The following is a 21,710-nucleotide window of genomic DNA, read 5'->3' on the forward strand; positions in this document are numbered from 1 at the left end:
CAATTTGATTGGCTGCCGTAATAACTGTCTATTGAGCCATAGATAGAGCGAACAAGCCGGTGTTTTCGCGCAAAGCAGATCATTTATTACTGAGAATTACACTGTTAGTTTCAGAGAGTAGTTTTAACTCCAAAAAGGGAGTAAAAAACTGAGGTACAAAATGACTCCCTTTTTGGAGTCATTTTTTACTCCCTTCTTTCTACTTTCTCAAGGGAGTAGATTTTACCCCTGTAGGGGAGTAACTAAAGGGAGTGATTTACTAGGTTGCTTGCTATTACTCCATGAAAGGAGTACAATTTACCCTCAAAATGGAGTTATTTTTACTCCTGGGGAGTAGATTTTACCCACTTTAGGGGGTAGCTAAGTGGAGTAATTGTTCTAAATTTGCAGTTAGGACAAACCAATAGATCCCATCTGCCCCTTCCCACAAAATATGTTAAGATATATACAGAGAGACCAACAAGAATATCTAGGTTGCTTGTAGTTACTCCATTAAAAGATTACAATTCACCCTCAAAATGGGAGTCAATTTTTACTCCCTATTTTGTTATTTCCCCCTACTAATTGGGTAACTAAAGGGATGATTTCAACCCCCTCCCGCTGTTTTTACAAAATGGCCGTTTAAACTCCACCTTCTTCAGGGGTTAATACTGGAGAAATTAGAGTAATTTAGAAACACCAAGGAAAAGACGTTATTATGAATTTGACAAATCATTTAATTAAACAATTCAGTTTAAAAAATAACAAAAATATAAGTTGAAAAAATGTTTGAAAAAATAATAGTCATTTGACATAAGGTATCCAGGACAAAATTACTAACAAGTGCCCCAACATAACAAAGCTGAAACAAACATACACAATATTATTTTTCTATAACAACTTTAACAGCTTTTGAACATTACCCTTTTTGGCGTCATTACGGTTTTCCAAAAGAACTGCCTCCCCCTCCATCTTTGTATATTCAGATAAGAAGCTAGAAGCCTAATGCCTCTATATGCACCATTTAAATTTGAACCTGGTAGGCTAGCTTGAAAAGATAACTAGGTTCTTCATATGCAGGGTTTACTGTGATCAGAATATACGGACAAAAACCAACTACAGTAACATTAGATATTCAAAATAAATATCTGGACAAATTTTAGGTGCAAGACTGATTACTAGGTTTTAACTAAGCTAAGTTATTCAATTTTGTGCTTCAAGTAACAGTTTATAAAGCATAGGCGCTTTAGATGTAAGTACAGTGATTAGTCAATAACTTAAGTTTACAAAGTTTTTATTCGTTTCTTGCGATTTACGCATTGATACATTCCTTATACCTCAAACTTCTTTCTTGTCTGGCTTTGCAACTCGAGCACATTTTACAATCTCTATCATAATGTCCTGCGAAGATAATAAGAGAAACACATAAGAAGGTAGTATTGCTTTGGAAGATAACAAAGAATCACAAAACATATCAGTCTAGTTCGAGAAATCCGCTCACGAACGATGATTTGATGCTGAAGTTGGTCGCAAAAATCACATTTACTATTGAACCTATCACATTAAAAAGCCCGTTACACACTAACCTTTAACTTCAATCCATGTTCTGCCATCAAATCCTTAAACAAAGGTGAATTACGCGTAGAAAAGACGGGAATAAACGGTTACCCGTTTGGAGGTTATGATAATGGCTTCCGTTCGACCGTTATGATTTTGCGCCTTGGGCCCAAGCCCCTCTCGGCTACTAAAGCGAGGGACGCCCGGTACATTTTGCTTTTACGGGCCCTGGTGAGCCGTCTTCTATCTGCAAAGCGGGATTTTTTTATTTTTTTTTTATAATCTCAAGTAGCGTTTCTATTAGAAACAATATATATTATTTTATAATGTTCAAATCGGATCTAAGAATTTTATACCATTATCACCCTACCTATCTTTCTTTTCAATGCAGTACTAATTATTCTGAGCGAATTGTGAAAGTACACCACATAAAGCTTAATCATATTTTGTTGTTTTGATCGAACTTAGGAAATCTTAGGAAACTCCTAGGCACAGGGTAGAGTTTTTTGTCTCAATACCAATAAATACGATAAATTATTATTTTTATCTTTTGTCTTATATAATAAAGACTTACCTACCAGAAAAGAGTACTTTTTACTCCATTATTTGACCAACAAGAGTGAAAATTACTCTTTTTCTAATAAACATTCCATACTAATTCTCAGCAGAGTAAAACTTACTCCGTTAAGGGAGTAAACAAAAAAAAATACTCCTCAGTGGAGTAGTTTTTACTCCAATAAAGGAGTTCAAATTACTCCTTTAAATGTACTCCATCGCAAAGAGTAGTTTTTACTCTCTGAGTGGAGTAAAAATAACTCCCTGAAACTAACAGTGTATTTAAATATAGAGGTAGGTAGAATATAAGGTAGAATTTGAGTGGATTTATACTAAAACAATTAGACTACTCGTAGTCTTATAGCAATAAATAGGTTGTTACTATAAGCACAACTTGATTCTGCGTTTTAGAATGCATCAGGACTAAAAAAATCTGCTATCTGAGCCTCGGCATGTTCTTAGCATGTTCTTAAAATTTGGCGAAATATCAGGCTGGACGTTCTTATAAAATGGTTCTTATAAAAAAAAAGAGTGTAATCGAGTAAAAATCAACTCTAAAACAGTTGTTAATCAGAGTAGGCGGAGAGTAACTGCCCAACCGCACACAAAATGGCGGTTGGATGGCTGGTTTCTAATAAAAAAGCTGTCCGTCGTCTGCAAACGTCTTTAAGTAGAACAAATGCACCGACCACTAACTTTTGCGTGCCCCTGTTTAGCGTAGTAAGGAGTCCAAGCTTGACCATCCCTACTGTGGCTCAACTCGTACGATGTGACCCACTGGGGGTAATCTCCCCTGCCTTGTGTCGCAACCTAGCGTTAATCATAATCATAATCGATCATCAGCATCATTACTATCATTTTCGTCATCATTCATTGTCATCATTACCATCATCATCATCATCATCATCATCATCATCATTATCATCGTCGTCGTCGTCGTCGTCATCACCATCATCCAATCAGCACAGTAATCATGAAACCATTACCACTATCATTTTTCACTATCATCATCTATTTTCTTCAACATTTTCTGAACGCTTTAACTTATCATTATCATCATCAACATTATCATGGTTATTATCATAATACAATCAGCACAGTAATCATGAAATCATTACCACTATCACTCATCACTATCATCATCTGTTTTCATCAACGTTTTCTGAACGCTTTAACTCAGCTTTTGAAAAAGCAAAACTACCCCCTTACTAATATTTATTATTTAGAGCCTTATGTGTGGCGCCTTTTTGACATCATGTTACCCACCTTGGTTAGCAGCACCTCTCTTCCGATATCCACCTGCAGGTACTCGCCGACTGCATTTCTTCCTGCGCTCCAGGCCTCTGGCCACCAGGTGTTTGTAAAGTTGAGCCGTCCTCTCTCGGGGCCATACATCCTACCATAATAGGACGAAGAGGTCATCGCGGAGTCAGGAATCTCTCCAGACTGAAGGCCGAGGGGCTTTCCTGGGCTGCAGCCTGAAAACCAAACAAAAGGTTATATTTAGTAGAAAAATTCCACATAATCGTTCATTGATATTATTTAGGTGAAACAGTGAAAAAAAAAACAGGCTTCCAGCTTAAAAAACAGATCTGAAATTGTATTTGTTAATATTTTGAAGATCAAGCATGAGGCCGCAGTAACAAAGCATGTCTATGTCTATTTCTACAAGGCCAGCACCACCCCCCTTGTTCGACAAAAGTGTTCGCTTTATAAATACTACTACTATCTTTCCTCTCTCTCCCTCTTTTGTCTGTGATACCTATGACTGCCCCCCCGGTCCCTCAAAAAATCCTTGATACGCGCCTGTTCGTAACGTAACATTTAGAAACTAAGTAAGTAACATGCTCAAGTTTTTATTAAGTTATGCTACTTATCGGAAAAGCGTTGCTACTTGATTTTGCACCATGGCTTTCATTTTCCTATTTCTGTTGTTATTTTCTGTGCGTGCGGAATGCCAAAGAGATCAATACCAGGACCCCTGTTAATCTACCTTCCAAGCAGACGTACTCCTCCACGTTCTTTTCCATCAATGGGTAACATTCACGATCGTCAGGGCATGGACTGAACTCGCAAGGATTCTAAGTTTACAAAAGGAAAAATATCAGGCGCGTACAACACGTAGGGGGGGCGCAATGTGCCCCCCCCCCTTGGCGGCCAAAAGTGGGTCTCGTGTCTGACTTTTGTCACGAATTGTTTGGTGCTGTAATAAAATCTATATCACTGTGGTTTACTTGCTGATTGTTTAGTGTCTTGAAACAATTTTAGTGCTTGCAAATAAGTAGAGCTTCAAGGATTTTGAATGATAAGGCGATTTAGCTGCTGGAAAACATCGCAAGCACATAAAAAATTCGCAGAACATTGAAAACGGCAGTAAAAAAGCAAACAAGCACATAAAAAAGCAAGCGATGATAAAAGCGAGCAACTCTTGAGTAGCAGCCAAACAAACATACATTGTTACCATGGTTACCTTAAAAGGACAATAGCTTAATCCCGGCCTGGGCACTAAGCCGGTTGCGTTCATCGCGTGATCAGTAAAGCTGAGTTCACACGTTCTTTTACCATTTGCGTCTTGTTCGCCGATGTTGTAGGAGAGACAGCTAAAATCATTGTAACATTGGATTTCGCATGTCTGGTCCGCACCTATAACTATGGCTCGCAGGATGTTTTCGTCCGTCATGGATTTATTTTCAATGCACTTCAAGATCTCCAAATTTCGGCAGGTACTGAGAACTGAAAATAGATCAGGAACATGGAATGTGCTTGTCTTCTTTATTCCTTTTGTTTAACGTTATAGGGGTCATAGAAACACCGCCCCCAGCACCATCCTAGACCGACAAAATATATGGGTAATTTACTAATTAAAGAAAATACTAGACTTGATCCATATTATATCTTCGCAACCAAGAATCAACTGCATGGTGGGACTGTTTGTCCAACCAAGAAATAGCAAAGTTCAAATTGTATGATTGTGTTAACTGACATTTTATCGTTCTTTTGTTCGTGTAGTATAAAGTAGTAAAGTTAAGTAACTGAAATTTGTGCATCAAATTCCCTTTTATTAAACGTGAAGAGATTATAATTCAAAATAATAATAATTCAGAATCTTCTTAATTCAGAATATCAGCCACCCGGAGTGCCCCCCCCCCCCTCGCCTTAAAGAAGACAAACAGTATCTGTTTGTAGAATAAACTTAAAGAGGTATATTTGCCCCATTGAAATCTCCACCAAACGACCTTCGACAGCAGCCCTTCAGAGTTTACAATTCAATCCGTGGGGAGTCTGGAGCAAAACGTCAGGGGTAAGTCTATTTTTGTCTGACTTAGGGAGATATTTACAAAAGGCGTTAAATTTGATTGATCGATTGATTCAATACCAAGCACGACTTACTTATTCTCTGCCTCTGGTTTCTATAAATAATTGATGGACAACATTTGACAGTTTAGCATTTTTCATTATCTTTCTAAAAACCTGTAAACTTGCGAAACTCAGTGCTTGTGATCCAGATTCTAAATTAAAAAAAATACATAAAGTTCATCAAGGTTGATAATTGGCTTTCACTTCCACTCACTAAAATCAACAGAAAATCAATAAAATGTCCAAGATTCTTTTTTTAAAACCTGGAAACACCAGAAATACAGTGTCGGAGATTCGATATCCAAAAAAAATTAAATTTATCTGGGCTGGAAAAGTACATGGTCAGCTTATCTTCGCAAACGGTATTTTCTAAAAAAAACTTAAGAGTTTAGTGCTTATGGTCCTAATTCTAAATTGAAAAACTCATAACTTTTATAAGTTTAACACGGATATTGACATCGACTCACTCACGCAACTCAACAAAAAAATGACAAAAAATTATTGGCGTCTAGGAAATTTTTTAAGGCTTTTGAGTCAATAACACCTTTAGTTTACTGGACGCCACCATTCATTGCTAAGTTGCACTTGTTTAACTTACCAAGATCGACTTGATAAAACCCGAAAATAAAGACCAGAGCCATCTGAAAAGTTTTACATAGCCCTTCTAGTTGCTCCATTATTCACAGGACTCCCACAAGCCTTCTCTTAACAAAAACAACCGCATCTTATTAACTTTGCTTGGATAAGTCCTCGCGAAGTAAAGCTACGAATTATCCAGTAGTTACATCACTAAGGTATTATTGTCTTGTTTTTGATGCTTCAATCAGAATCAGTGATTATGGAATAGCCCAATTTCTAGTTCCACTATGACCGCTGGACTTACAGACTAAGGATGCATAAATACAGTGTAAGCCTCGACTTGAGGCAAATTTCGTGCGCATACCAGCTCTGGAACTTGGAATAAAACAAAGCAAAAACCTGTGAATACTTCATGATCCTGCTGGTATTTGCAATCGATTCAATTGAAACCGAGGCTGGCACTGTATTTATGCGTCCTCTGTGCCTATGGCCAGCAGGCACAACGGAACTCGAGACTGGACTATTACCGGGAAAGAATGGCATTAAGACCTGCGTTTTGAAACAACAGAATCAAAATCAAGATCTTCCAATTGTATTTATCATCATCATCATTATTATTATTATTGTCATAATAATTATTATCATTTTATCATTATCATCATCGTCTTTAAAGTCTTCGTTTATTATTATTATTATTATTATTATTATTATTATTATTATTATTATTATTATTATTATTATTATTATTATTATTATTATTATTATTATTATTATTGTTATTATTGTTATTATTGTTATTATTATTATTATTATTATTATTATTATTATTATTATTATTATTATTATTATTATTATTATTATTATTATTATTATTATTATTATTATTATTATTATTGTTGTTGTTGTTGTTGTTGTTGTTGTTGTTGTTGTTGTTGTTGTTGTTGTTGTTGTTGTTATTATTATCTTAACTATGAAAGATAATCTCTCGGGCGCAAATGCTTTTGATTGGTCGCTCGAGCGGTATGACCAGGAGATACCAGAATACTCAGCCTAGCTCCAGGTCTTCGAACCGGATTTTCTAAGGAGATGAACTTTTACAAAGCGTGGGGTCTGTGACGATGTGTTCCTGTGACGTCATGCTCTACCGACTACAGAAATCCCGACAAGAAGCCAGGGTAAGAACACGTGAGACTTGATTACCACAGGAATCCCATTCAGAACCGGGGTAAGAACACGTGGGACTTAGCTGAGAAGAATTCACAGTGCATATCACTAAAGCGTGTTATAAGAACACGTGAGACTTAGTTGACCATCATGGCGGCCAGTCACGTCTCCCTGAGCTCTGTCATCATTTTTTTTAGCTATACGATCCTTGCTACTTTTTGCTCAGCCATTGCTAATCGCAATGGCAAAGAGACGTCATTCTATTTATGGAGATTTTGCAAAGTAGGTTTCTCTAATAGGCCTGATTTCGGGAATCAACATCATTCCCTGTTTCGTCTAAGACGAGACTTCACCAGATCAAACTGCTACTTCGTTGGGCTTCTGCTTCTCTGCGGAGATGTTGCATCCCATCCTGGCCCACGGGCGTTCTCTAGAGGAAAAAGTAATTGCTGTACCACCGTGAAATGCTTGTATATGAACTCTAGGAGCGTCGCTAAAAAACGGAGCGAACTCCAAGCACTTCCCATTGGCAAGGACTTAATATTCCGTGTGGAGTCTTGGCTGAATCCAAATTATCTGCACTGCGAATTACTCCCTAGTTCCGCGGACTACTTCATCCACAGAAGTGACAGACAGTCCCGTAGATTAGGAGGAGGAGTGTTCCTGGCGGTCAAAAACAGTATCGTGAGCCTCCGTCGATGTGATTTTGAAACCGACGCTGAACTTTTAGCATGCGAGCTCTGTCCCAACTCACGATGCAAGATTCTGGCTATCATTTATTACCGACCGCAGGACACTGACCTAGAGTATCTAAAACAACTCAAGAAAACTCTGCGCCTAGCTTCTAAAGCGAAATTTGCATAATAGATAAAGAGATAAAAAGTGTCTGAGTTTCGAGAGGATACCGTTATTTCTAGAGATTCGTGTAAATACGTAGGAGATATGGTGCTTGAAGGAAACTGTCTCATCTAGTAGCACTCTTAAATATCTAATATATTTCTTACGCTCTAGAGGTTGACTTCCGATTTTTAAATCTACCTCGTCATATTTTTTTCCTAACTTACTTAATTATCATAAAATTAGCTTTAGTTAAGTTGATGGATAGTTTATTAATCGCACCAATCCTTGACTTTTCCTAATTCTCTGTTCATGAGCTTTTCTAAGGTTTTGAGATCACTTGCAGACGCAAACACGTTTTAGTGTCGCCAGCAAAAATTCGATAAAACAAAGCATCGGTGCAGCTAGGCATATCATTAATATAGATTAGAAAGAGGATCGGTCCTTGACTCCCATAAAGCCTGTGGAACGGATCAAATCCCTGGGATTCTGCTGAAAAACACCGCTCATCAAATCGCATCATCGTTATGTCGGTTGTTTAATCTGTCGCTTTCTCTTGGATCCGTTCCCTCGCTTTGAAAGGTCGCAAATGTCACACCTGTCTTTAAAAAGGATGACCCCACCCTGGCAGAAAACTACAGGCCTATCTCCCTTCTGTGTATCCTGTCAAGAGTTCTTGAACGCTGCGTCTTCAAGCGCTGCTTCGACTTCATTACCCCCCATATTTACCAGCTTCAACACGGATTCCTTAAGGGAAAATCCACCGTGACGCAACTTGTTGAAGTCTATCATGACATCGTAGACAGACTAGCAGGGGGGAAGGACATTGATGTCATTCACCTAGACCTTTCCAAGGCCTCATCATCTGCTTATTTCCAAGCTGCAGCAGTATGGAGTCACGGGTTCTCTGCTGAAATGGTTTGTGTCCTACCTAACGGGGGAAGGAGGCAGCGTGTTGTCCTCGATGGTGTGTCCTCCTCTTGGCTGTCAGTGACCTCAGGGGTCCCACACGGATCTATCCTTGGGCCCCTGTTGTTCCTAGTATATGCCAACGATATGCCTAACTAGTGCATCAAGGCTCAAACATCGCTCTTTATGCTGATGATTCTAAGCTCTACCGCTCTATAGACACTGCAAGTTCCTCAACCTCGTTGCAGGCTGACCTTGACTCCCTGTACAGCTGGAGTCTAGAGCACGGCATGGAGTTTAGTGCATCTAAGTGTAAAGTGGTGCACATGTCAAAGAAGCGTTCCACCAAGCGTACTCCGTACCCTTACCAACTATGCGGTCGCACCCTGGATCCAGTAGCGCAGGTGACTGACCTCGGCGTTACAATTACCAAAGATCTGTCTTGGGGTCCTCACATCGAGCCTATGTGCGCAAAAGCAAACAGGGTGCTTGGACTAGTGAAGCGGGTCTGTTCTGATATCCTCGACCCAACTACAAGACAGCTGCTGTACTGCACCCTTGTAAGGCCCCACCTGGAATATGCTTCTTGCATTTGGTCGCCTTCGACAGGCAAGCACAAAGCTCTGATTGAGAACATCCAGCGTCGAGCATCCAAGTTTATTTTGAACTATCCCGCCGATGTTTCATACACAGAAAACTCTTAAGCTCCTTCCATTAGAATATTGAAGAGACATAACCGATCTAGTTCTGTTATTTAAAATAAAAAATGGTGATGTGAGCATTAATTTAGCTAGCCTCCTTTTTTCCAGCCACGTCCCGTTACTCGAAATTACCATCCTAACAATTACCGCCCTTGTTTCACTCACAACCAAAATTATTACAGGAATTCGTATTTCCCTAGAACTGTCAAACTTTGGAATAGTCTTCCTTCACTATGTCTTTCAGAAATCAGCTGACAACTCACTATTTAGAGAAACTTGCTTTTTACCAACCTCCATAATCTCGTAGAGCTTAAATTTATGTAATTCAATTTTTATTTTCGTTTAAGAATTTTTATTGTTTGTAATTTGTTGAGAAAGAATTTCAATTGGGGCTTTCGCCCTGTTTTCTTCTCCCGTCACATTGTTTTTTATTTTCTTTATTTTGTTTATTTCCTATTGTAAACCGTTAGTATTTTTGTGTGACAAAGCCAATAAACCGAGAAGTTTTTACAGTGCATATCACTAAAGCGTGTTATAAAGAACACGTGGGACTTAGCTGAGAAGTATTTACAGTGCATATCACTAAAGCGTGTTATAAAAGCACGTGGGACTTGAGAAGTATTTACAGTGTATATCACTATAGCGTGTTAGAAGAACATGTGGGACTTAGCTGAGAAGTATTAATTTGCCTGTTTCTGGAGGCCAAAGCTTTTGCACTATATGTGATGGTAAATGAAGTGTGGCTATGCAGTGTTATTTCACATTTTCCAGAGCACATCCATAAAGCCCGCAGGGAGATGTGCCCATGCCAGGTCCACACTATACTATACTAATATCAGTCAGACAGGACAGCATCTTATAGACCACATCCATACAGCTCAGCCCGCAGGGAGATGTGCCCATGCCAGGTCAACACTATACTATACTAATATCAGTCAGACAGGACAGCATCTTATAGACCACATCCATACAGCTCAGCTCGCAGGGAGATGTGGTTATGCCAGGTCCACACTATACTATACAAATATCCGTCAGACAGGACAGCATCTTGTTATATACCACATCCATACAGCTCAGCTCGCAGGAAGATGTGCCTATGCCAGGTCCACACTATACTATACAAATATCAGTCAGACAGGACAACATCTTATAGACCACATCCATACAGCTCAGCTCGCAGGGAGATGTGCCCATTCCAGGTCCGAGCGATGATGCGGACGTAGCGTACTTTTGGGTGGTAGCGTAGCTGATGAGAGACCACGGTGGTCTGTTTATAGTTGCCAAGGAATACCTGAAACGTGATACACAATCCAGTACTGTATAACTCTGGAAACTCAAACCCACATGGGAGAGGATGAAAAGGTCAAATAAGCGCGAGGCATTTTGGTTACACTCTTTTATAATAATGTCTAATTTTCAGTTGAGGCCGGGCCGTTCTTTCTTTTGGAGCATTATAATACTGAATATGTTCTTAACGATGGTCTTACATTTTAGTGTATATAAGAACATAATACCGAATGAATTATCAGGAAAAAAATAACACTATAAATCCAATCACATACTTTCACGAATCTCGCAATTTGATTGGCTGCCGTACTCGCTATCTATTGAGCCATAGATAGAGCGAACAAGCCGGTGTTTTCGCTCAAAACAGATCATTTATTACTGAGAATTATTAAAATATAGAGGTAGGTAGAATATAAGGTAGAATGTGATTGGATTTATACTAAAACAATTAGACTACTCGTAGTCTTATAGCAATAAATAGGTTGTTACTATAAGCACAACTTGATTCTGCGTTTTAGAATGCATCAGGACTAAAAAAATCTGCTATCTGAGCCTCGGCATGTTCTTAGCATGTTCTTAAAATTTGGCGAAATATCAGGCTGGACGTTCTTATAAAATGGTTCTTATAAAAAAAAAGAGTGTAATCGAGTAAAAATCAACTCTAAAACAGTTGTTAATCAGAGTAGGCGGAGAGTAACTGCCCAACCGCACACAAAATGGCGGTTGGATGGCTGGTTTCTAATAAAAAAGCTGTCCGTCGTCTGCAAACGTCTTTAAGTAGAACAAATGCACCGACCACTAACTTTTGCGTGCCCCTGTTTAGCGTAGTAAGGAGTCCAAGCTTGACCATCCCTACTGTGGCTCAACTCGTACGATGTGACCCACTGGGGGTAATCTCCCCTGCCTTGTGTCGCAACCTAGCGTTAATCATAATCATAATCGATCATCAGCATCATTACTATCATTTTCGTCATCATTCATTGTCATCATTACCATCATCATCATCATCATCATCATCATCATCATTATCATCGTCGTCGTCGTCGTCGTCATCACCATCATCCAATCAGCACAGTAATCATGAAACCATTACCACTATCATTTTTCACTATCATCATCTATTTTCTTCAACATTTTCTGAACGCTTTAACTTATCATTATCATCATCAACATTATCATGGTTATTATCATAATACAATCAGCACAGTAATCATGAAATCATTACCACTATCACTCATCACTATCATCATCTGTTTTCATCAACGTTTTCTGAACGCTTTAACTCAGCTTTTGAAAAAGCAAAACTACCCCCTTACTAATATTTATTATTTAGAGCCTTATGTGTGGCGCCTTTTTGACATCATGTTACCCACCTTGGTTAGCAGCACCTCTCTTCCGATATCCACCTGCAGGTACTCGCCGACTGCATTTCTTCCTGCGCTCCAGGCCTCTGGCCACCAGGTGTTTGTAAAGTTGAGCCGTCCTCTCTCGGGGCCATACATCCTACCATAATAGGACGAAGAGGTCATCGCGGAGTCAGGAATCTCTCCAGACTGAAGGCCGAGGGGCTTTCCTGGGCTGCAGCCTGAAAACCAAACAAAAGGTTATATTTAGTAGAAAAATTCCACATAATCGTTCATTGATATTATTTAGGTAAAACAGTGAAAAAAAAAAACAGGCTTCCAGCTTAAAAAACAGATCTGAAATTGTATTTGTTAATATTTTGAAGATCAAGCATGAGGCCGCAGTAACAAAGCATGTCTATGTCTATTTCTACAAGGCCAGCACCACCCCCCTTGTTCGACAAAAGTGTTCGCTTTATAAATACTACTACTATCTTTCCTCTCTCTCCCTCTTTTGTCTGTGATACCTATGACTGCCCCCCCGGTCCCTCAAAAAATCCTTGATACGCGCCTGTTCGTAACGTAACATTTAGAAACTAAGTAAGTAACATGCTCAAGTTTTTATTAAGTTATGCTACTTATCGGAAAAGCGTTGCTACTTGATTTTGCACCATGGCTTTCATTTTCCTATTTCTGTTGTTATTTTCTGTGCGTGCGGAATGCCAAAGAGATCAATACCAGGACCCCTGTTAATCTACCTTCCAAGCAGACGTACTCCTCCACGTTCTTTTCCATCAATGGGTAACATTCACGATCGTCAGGGCATGGACTGAACTCGCAAGGATTCTAAGTTTACAAAAGGAAAAATATCAGGCGCGTACAACACGTAGGGGGGGGGGGGGGGGCAATGTGCGCCCACCCCCTTGGCGGCCAAAAGTGGGTCTCGTGTCTGACTTTTGTCACGAATTGTTTGGTGCTGTAATAAAATCTATATCACTGTGGTTTACTTGCTGATTGTTTAGTGTCTTGAAACAATTTTAGTGCTTGCAAATAAGTAGAGCTTCAAGGATTTTGAATGATAAGGCGATTTAGTTGCTGGAAAACATCGCAAGCACATAAAAAATTCGCAGAACATTGAAAACGGCAGTAAAAAAGCAAACAAGCACATAAAAAAGCAAGCGATGATAAAAGCGAGCAACTCTTGAGTAGCAGCCAAACAAACATACATTGTTACCATGGTTACCTTAAAAGGACAATAGCTTAATCCCGGCCTGGGCACTAAGCCGGTTGCGTTCATCGCGTGATCAGTAAAGCTGAGTTCACACGTTCTTTTACCATTTGCATCTTGTTCGCCGATGTTGTAGGAGAGACAGCTAAAATCATTGTAACATTGGATTTCGCATGTCTGGTCCGCACCTATAACTATGGCTCGCAGGATGTTTTCGTCCGTCATGGATTTATTTTCAATGCACTTCAAGATCTCCAAATTTCGGCAGGTACTGAGAACTGAAAATAGATCAGGAACATGGAATGTGCTTGTCTTCTTTATTCCTTTTGTTTAACGTTATAGGGGTCATAGAAACACCGCCCCCAGCACCATCCTAGACCGACAAAATATATGGGTAATTTACTAATTAAAGAAAATACTAGACTTGATCCATATTATATCTTCGCAACCAAGAATCAACTGCATGGTGGGACTGTTTGTCCAACCAAGAAATAGCAAAGTTCAAATTGTATGATTGTGTTAACTGACATTTTATCGTTCTTTTGTTCGTGTAGTATAAAGTAGTAAAGTTAAGTAACTGAAATTTGTGCATCAAATTCCCTTTTATTAAACGTGAAGAGATTATAATTCAAAATAATAATAATTCAGAATCTTCTTAATTCAGAATATCAGCCACCCGGAGTGCCCCCCCCCCCCTCGCCTTAAAGAAGACAAACAGTATCTGTTTGTAGAATAAACTTAAAGAGGTATATTTGCCCCATTGAAATCTCCACCAAACGACCTTCGACAGCAGCCCTTCAGAGTTTACAATTCAATCCGTGGGGAGTCTGGAGCAAAACGTCAGGGGTAAGTCTATTTTTGTCTGACTTAGGGAGATATTTACAAAAGGCGTTAAATTTGATTGATCGATTGATTCAATACCAAGCACGACTTACTTATTCTCTGCCTCTGGTTTCTATAAATAATTGATGGACAACATTTGACAGTTTAGCATTTTTCATTATCTTTCTAAAAACCTGTAAACTTGCGAAACTCAGTGCTTGTGATCCAGATTCTAAATTAAAAAAAATACATAAAGTTCATCAAGGTTGATAATTGGCTTTCACTTCCACTCACTAAAATCAACAGAAAATCAATAAAATGTCCAAGATTCTTTTTTTAAAACCTGGAAACACCAGAAATACAGTGTCGGAGATTCGATATCCAAAAAAAATTAAATTTATCTGGGCTGGAAAAGTACATGGTCAGCTTATCTTCGCAAACGGTATTTTCTAAAAAAAACTTAAGAGTTTAGTGCTTATGGTCCTAATTCTAAATTGAAAAACTCATAACTTTTATAAGTTTAACACGGATATTGACATCGACTCACTCACGCAACTCAACAAAAAAATGACAAAAAATTATTGGCGTCTAGGAAATTTTTTAAGGCTTTTGAGTCAATAACACCTTTAGTTTACTGGACGCCACCATTCATTGCTAAGTTGCACTTGTTTAACTTACCAAGATCGACTTGATAAAACCCGAAAATAAAGACCAGAGCCATCTGAAAAGTTTTACATAGCCCTTCTAGTTGCTCCATTATTCACAGGACTCCCACAAGCCTTCTCTTAACAAAAACAACCGCATCTTATTAACTTTGCTTGGATAAGTCCTCGCGAAGTAAAGCTACGAATTATCCAGTAGTTACATCACTAAGGTATTATTGTCTTGTTTTTGATGCTTCAATCAGAATCAGTGATTATGGAATAGCCCAATTTCTAGTTCCACTATGACCGCTGGACTTACAGACTAAGGATGCATAAATACAGTGTAAGCCTCGACTTGAGGCAAATTTCGTGCGCATACCAGCTCTGGAACTTGGAATAAAACAAAGCAAAAACCTGTGAATACTTCATGATCCTGCTGGTATTTGCAATCGATTCAATTGAAACCGAGGCTGGCACTGTATTTATGCGTCCTCTGTGCCTATGGCCAGCAGGCACAACGGAACTCGAGACTGGACTATTACCGGGAAAGAATGGCATTAAGACCTGCGTTTTGAAACAACAGAATCAAAATCAAGATCTTCCAATTGTATTTATCATCATCATCATTATTATTATGATTGTCATAATAATTATTATCATTTTATCATTATCATCATCGTCTTTAAAGTCTTCGTTTATTATTATTATTATTATTATTATTATTATTATTATTATTATTATTATTATTATTATTATTATTATTATTATTATTATTATTATTATTGTTATTATTGTTATTATTGTTATTATTATTATTATTATTATTATTATTATTATTATTATTATTATTATTATTATTATTATTATTATTATTATTATTATTATTATTATTATTATTATTATTATTATTATTATTATTATTATTGTTGTTGTTGTTGTTGTTGTTGTTGTTGTTGTTGTTGTTGTTGTTGTTGTTGTTGTTATTATTATCTTAACTATGAAAGATAATCTCTCGGGCGCAAATGCTTTTGATTGGTCGCTCGAGCGGTATGACCAGGAGATACCAGAATACTCAGCCTAGCTCCAGGTCTTCGAACCGGATTTTCTAAGGAGATGAACTTTTACAAAGCGTGGGGTCTGTGACGATGTGTTCCTGTGACGTCATGCTCTACCGACTACAGAAATCCCGACAAGAAGCCAGGGTAAGAACACGTGAGACTTGATTACCACAGGAATCCCATTCAGAACCGGGGTAAGAACACGTGGGACTTAGCTGAGAAGAATTCACAGTGCATATCACTAAAGCGTGTTATAAGAACACGTGAGACTTAGTTGACCATCATGGCGGCCAGTCACGTCTCCCTGAGCTCTGTCATCATTTTTTTTAGCTATACGATCCTTGCTACTTTTTGCTCAGCCATTGCTAATCGCAATGGCAAAGAGACGTCATTCTATTTATGGAGATTTTGCAAAGTAGGTTTCTCTAATAGGCCTGATTTCGGGAATCAACATCATTCCCTGTTTCGTCTAAGACGAGACTTCACCAGATCAAACTGCTACTTCGTTGGGCTTCTGCTTCTCTGCGGAGATGTTGCATCCCATCCTGGCCCACGGGCGTTCTCTAGAGGAAAAAGTAATTGCTGTACCACCGTGAAATGCTTGTATATGAACTCTAGGAGCGTCGCTAAAAAACGGAGCGAACTCCAAGCACTTCCCATTGGCAAGGACTTAATATTCCGTGTGGAGTCTTGGCTGAATCCAAATTATCTGCACTGCGAATTACTCCCTAGTTCCGCGGACTACTTCATCCACAGAAGTGACAGACAGTCCCGTAGATTAGGAGGAGGAGTGTTCCTGGCGGTCAAAAACAGTATCGTGAGCCTCCGTCGATGTGATTTTGAAACCGACGCTGAACTTTTAGCATGCGAGCTCTGTCCCAACTCACGATGCAAGATTCTGGCTATCATTTATTACCGACCGCAGGACACTGACCTAGAGTATCTAAAACAACTCAAGAAAACTCTGCGCCTAGCTTCTAAAGCGAAATTTGCATAATAGATAAAGAGATAAAAAGTGTCTGAGTTTCGAGAGGATACCGTTATTTCTAGAGATTCGTGTAAATACGTAGGAGATATGGTGCTTGAAGGAAACTGTCTCATCTAGTAGCACTCTTAAATATCTAATATATTTCTTACGCTCTAGAGGTTGACTTCCGATTTTTAAATCTACCTCGTCATATTTTTTTCCTAACTTACTTAATTATCATAAAATTAGCTTTAGTTAAGTTGATGGATAGTTTATTAATCGCACCAATCCTTGACTTTTCCTAATTCTCTGTTCATGAGCTTTTCTAAGGTTTTGAGATCACTTGCAGACGCAAACACGTTTTAGTGTCGCCAGCAAAAATTCGATAAAACAAAGCATCGGTGCAGCTAGGCATATCATTAATATAGATTAGAAAGAGGATCGGTCCTTGACTCCCATAAAGCCTGTGGAACGGATCAAATCCCTGGGATTCTGCTGAAAAACACCGCTCATCAAATCGCATCATCGTTATGTCGGTTGTTTAATCTGTCGCTTTCTCTTGGATCCGTTCCCTCGCTTTGAAAGGTCGCAAATGTCACACCTGTCTTTAAAAAGGATGACCCCACCCTGGCAGAAAACTACAGGCCTATCTCCCTTCTGTGTATCCTGTCAAGAGTTCTTGAACGCTGCGTCTTCAAGCGCTGCTTCGACTTCATTACCCCCCATATTTACCAGCTTCAACACGGATTCCTTAAGGGAAAATCCACCGTGACGCAACTTGTTGAAGTCTATCATGACATCGTAGACAGACTAGCAGGGGGGAAGGACATTGATGTCATTCACCTAGACCTTTCCAAGGCCTCATCATCTGCTTATTTCCAAGCTGCAGCAGTATGGAGTCACGGGTTCTCTGCTGAAATGGTTTGTGTCCTACCTAACGGGGGAAGGAGGCAGCGTGTTGTCCTCGATGGTGTGTCCTCCTCTTGGCTGTCAGTGACCTCAGGGGTCCCACACGGATCTATCCTTGGGCCCCTGTTGTTCCTAGTATATGCCAACGATATGCCTAACTAGTGCATCAAGGCTCAAACATCGCTCTTTATGCTGATGATTCTAAGCTCTACCGCTCTATAGACACTGCAAGTTCCTCAACCTCGTTGCAGGCTGACCTTGACTCCCTGTACAGCTGGAGTCTAGAGCACGGCATGGAGTTTAGTGCATCTAAGTGTAAAGTGGTGCACATGTCAAAGAAGCGTTCCACCAAGCGTACTCCGTACCCTTACCAACTATGCGGTCGCACCCTGGATCCAGTAGCGCAGGTGACTGACCTCGGCGTTACAATTACCAAAGATCTGTCTTGGGGTCCTCACATCGAGCCTATGTGCGCAAAAGCAAACAGGGTGCTTGGACTAGTGAAGCGGGTCTGTTCTGATATCCTCGACCCAACTACAAGACAGCTGCTGTACTGCACCCTTGTAAGGCCCCACCTGGAATATGCTTCTTGCATTTGGTCGCCTTCGACAGGCAAGCACAAAGCTCTGATTGAGAACATCCAGCGTCGAGCATCCAAGTTTATTTTGAACTATCCCGCCGATGTTTCATACACAGAAAACTCTTAAGCTCCTTCCATTAGAATATTGAAGAGACATAACCGATCTAGTTCTGTTATTTAAAATAAAAAATGGTGATGTGAGCATTAATTTAGCTAGCCTCCTTTTTTCCAGCCACGTCCCGTTACTCGAAATTACCATCCTAACAATTACCGCCCTTGTTTCACTCACAACCAAAATTATTACAGGAATTCGTATTTCCCTAGAACTGTCAAACTTTGGAATAGTCTTCCTTCACTATGTCTTTCAGAAATCAGCTGACAACTCACTATTTAGAGAAACTTGCTTTTTACCAACCTCCATAATCTCGTAGAGCTTAAATTTATGTAATTCAATTTTTATTTTCGTTTAAGAATTTTTATTGTTTGTAATTTGTTGAGAAAGAATTTCAATTGGGGCTTTCGCCCTGTTTTCTTCTCCCGTCACATTGTTTTTTATTTTCTTTATTTTGTTTATTTCCTATTGTAAACCGTTAGTATTTTTGTGTGACAAAGCCAATAAACCGAGAAGTTTTTACAGTGCATATCACTAAAGCGTGTTATAAAGAACACGTGGGACTTAGCTGAGAAGTATTTACAGTGCATATCACTAAAGCGTGTTATAAAAGCACGTGGGACTTGAGAAGTATTTACAGTGTATATCACTATAGCGTGTTAGAAGAACATGTGGGACTTAGCTGAGAAGTATTAATTTGCCTGTTTCTGGAGGCCAAAGCTTTTGCACTATATGTGATGGTAAATGAAGTGTGGCTATGCAGTGTTATTTCACATTTTCCAGAGCACATCCATAAAGCCCGCAGGGAGATGTGCCCATGCCAGGTCCACACTATACTATACTAATATCAGTCAGACAGGACAGCATCTTATAGACCACATCCATACAGCTCAGCCCGCAGGGAGATGTGCCCATGCCAGGTCAACACTATACTATACTAATATCAGTCAGACAGGACAGCATCTTATAGACCACATCCATACAGCTCAGCTCGCAGGGAGATGTGGTTATGCCAGGTCCACACTATACTATACAAATATCCGTCAGACAGGACAGCATCTTGTTATATACCACATCCATACAGCTCAGCTCGCAGGAAGATGTGCCTATGCCAGGTCCACACTATACTATACAAATATCAGTCAGACAGGACAACATCTTATAGACCACATCCATACAGCTCAGCTCGCAGGGAGATGTGCCCATTCCAGGTCCGAGCGATGATGCGGACGTAGCGTACTTTTGGGTGGTAGCGTAGCTGATGAGAGACCACGGTGGTCTGTTTATAGTTGCCAAGGAATACCTGAAACGTGATACACAATCCAGTACTGTATAACTCTGGAAACTCAAACCCACATGGGAGAGGATGAAAAGGTCAAATAAGCGCGAGGCATTTTGGTTACACTCTTTTATAATAATGTCTAATTTTCAGTTGAGGCCGGGCCGTTCTTTCTTTTGGAGCATTATAATACTGAATATGTTCTTAACGATGGTCTTACATTTTAGTGTATATAAGAACATAATACCGAATGAATTATCAGGAAAAAAATAACACTATAAATCCAATCACATACTTTCACGAATCTCGCAATTTGATTGGCTGCCGTACTCGCTATCTATTGAGCCATAGATAGAGCGAACAAGCCGGTGTTTTCGCTCAAAACAGATCATTTATTACTGAGAATTATTAAAATATAGAGGTAGGTAGAATATAAGGTAGAATGTGATTGGATTTATACTAAAACAATTAGACTACTCGTAGTCTTATAGCAATAAATAGGTTGTTACTATAAGCACAACTTGATTCTGCGTTTTAGAATGCATCAGGACTAAAAAAATCTGCTATCTGAGCCTCGGCATGTTCTTAGCATGTTCTTAAAATTTGGCGAAATATCAGGCTGGACGTTCTTATAAAATGGTTCTTATAAAAAAAAAGAGTGTAATCGAGTAAAAATCAACTCTAAAACAGTTGTTAATCAGAGTAGGCGGAGAGTAACTGCCCAACCGCACACAAAATGGCGGTTGGATGGCTGGTTTCTAATAAAAAAGCTGTCCGTCGTCTGCAAACGTCTTTAAGTAGAACAAATGCACCGACCACTAACTTTTGCGTGCCCCTGTTTAGCGTAGTAAGGAGTCCAAGCTTGACCATCCCTACTGTGGCTCAACTCGTACGATGTGACCCACTGGGGGTAATCTCCCCTGCCTTGTGTCGCAACCTAGCGTTAATCATAATCATAATCGATCATCAGCATCATTACTATCATTTTCGTCATCATTCATTGTCATCATTACCATCATCATCATCATCATCATCATCATCATCATTATCATCGTCGTCGTCGTCGTCGTCATCACCATCATCCAATCAGCACAGTAATCATGAAACCATTACCACTATCATTTTTCACTATCATCATCTATTTTCTTCAACATTTTCTGAACGCTTTAACTTATCATTATCATCATCAACATTATCATGGTTATTATCATAATACAATCAGCACAGTAATCATGAAATCATTACCACTATCACTCATCACTATCATCATCTGTTTTCATCAACGTTTTCTGAACGCTTTAACTCAGCTTTTGAAAAAGCAAAACTACCCCCTTACTAATATTTATTATTTAGAGCCTTATGTGTGGCGCCTTTTTGACATCATGTTACCCACCTTGGTTAGCAGCACCTCTCTTCCGATATCCACCTGCAGGTACTCGCCGACTGCATTTCTTCCTGCGCTCCAGGCCTCTGGCCACCAGGTGTTTGTAAAGTTGAGCCGTCCTCTCTCGGGGCCATACATCCTACCATAATAGGACGAAGAGGTCATCGCGGAGTCAGGAATCTCTCCAGACTGAAGGCCGAGGGGCTTTCCTGGGCTGCAGCCTGAAAACCAAACAAAAGGTTATATTTAGTAGAAAAATTCCACATAATCGTTCATTGATATTATTTAGGTAAAACAGTGAAAAAAAAAACAGGCTTCCAGCTTAAAAAACAGATCTGAAATTGTATTTGTTAATATTTTGAAGATCAAGCATGAGGCCGCAGTAACAAAGCATGTCTATGTCTATTTCTACAAGGCCAGCACCACCCCCCTTGTTCGACAAAAGTGTTCGCTTTATAA

General features: G+C 39.3%; 1 protein-coding gene and 1 long non-coding RNA gene across 2 annotated transcripts in view; both read right to left on the reverse strand.

The window, feature by feature from the left end:
- Nucleotides 1–21,710, reverse strand: part of LOC5504710 — a 55,221-nt gene that overhangs the window by 2,191 nt on the left and 31,320 nt on the right. The window contains exons 22-35 of the mRNA XM_048722106.1: nt 21,261–21,472; nt 20,691–20,804; nt 19,751–19,891; nt 14,997–15,039; nt 13,512–13,774; nt 13,027–13,114; nt 12,299–12,510; nt 11,729–11,842; nt 10,789–10,929; nt 6,047–6,089; nt 4,562–4,824; nt 4,085–4,172; nt 3,358–3,569; nt 2,788–2,901 (exon numbers count right to left, since the gene is read on the reverse strand). Of these exons, the coding sequence (XP_048578063.1) occupies nt 2,788–2,901; nt 3,358–3,569; nt 4,085–4,172; nt 4,562–4,824; nt 6,047–6,089; nt 10,789–10,929; nt 11,729–11,842; nt 12,299–12,510; nt 13,027–13,114; nt 13,512–13,774; nt 14,997–15,039; nt 19,751–19,891; nt 20,691–20,804; nt 21,261–21,472 (2,048 nt within the window). The remainder of the gene's footprint in view (nt 1–2,787; nt 2,902–3,357; nt 3,570–4,084; nt 4,173–4,561; nt 4,825–6,046; nt 6,090–10,788; nt 10,930–11,728; nt 11,843–12,298; nt 12,511–13,026; nt 13,115–13,511; nt 13,775–14,996; nt 15,040–19,750; nt 19,892–20,690; nt 20,805–21,260; nt 21,473–21,710) is intronic.
- Nucleotides 1,257–2,777, reverse strand: LOC125559794. Its single transcript, XR_007306447.1, has 2 exons — nt 1,566–2,777; nt 1,257–1,380 (listed from the first exon to the last, which is right to left on the reverse strand). It is a non-coding gene; the product is annotated as an uncharacterized LOC125559794 (long non-coding RNA).

Source organism: Nematostella vectensis, chromosome 14 (genome assembly GCF_932526225.1).
Source record: "Nematostella vectensis chromosome 14, jaNemVect1.1, whole genome shotgun sequence".
Taxonomy (NCBI): Eukaryota; Metazoa; Cnidaria; class Anthozoa; order Actiniaria; family Edwardsiidae; genus Nematostella; species Nematostella vectensis.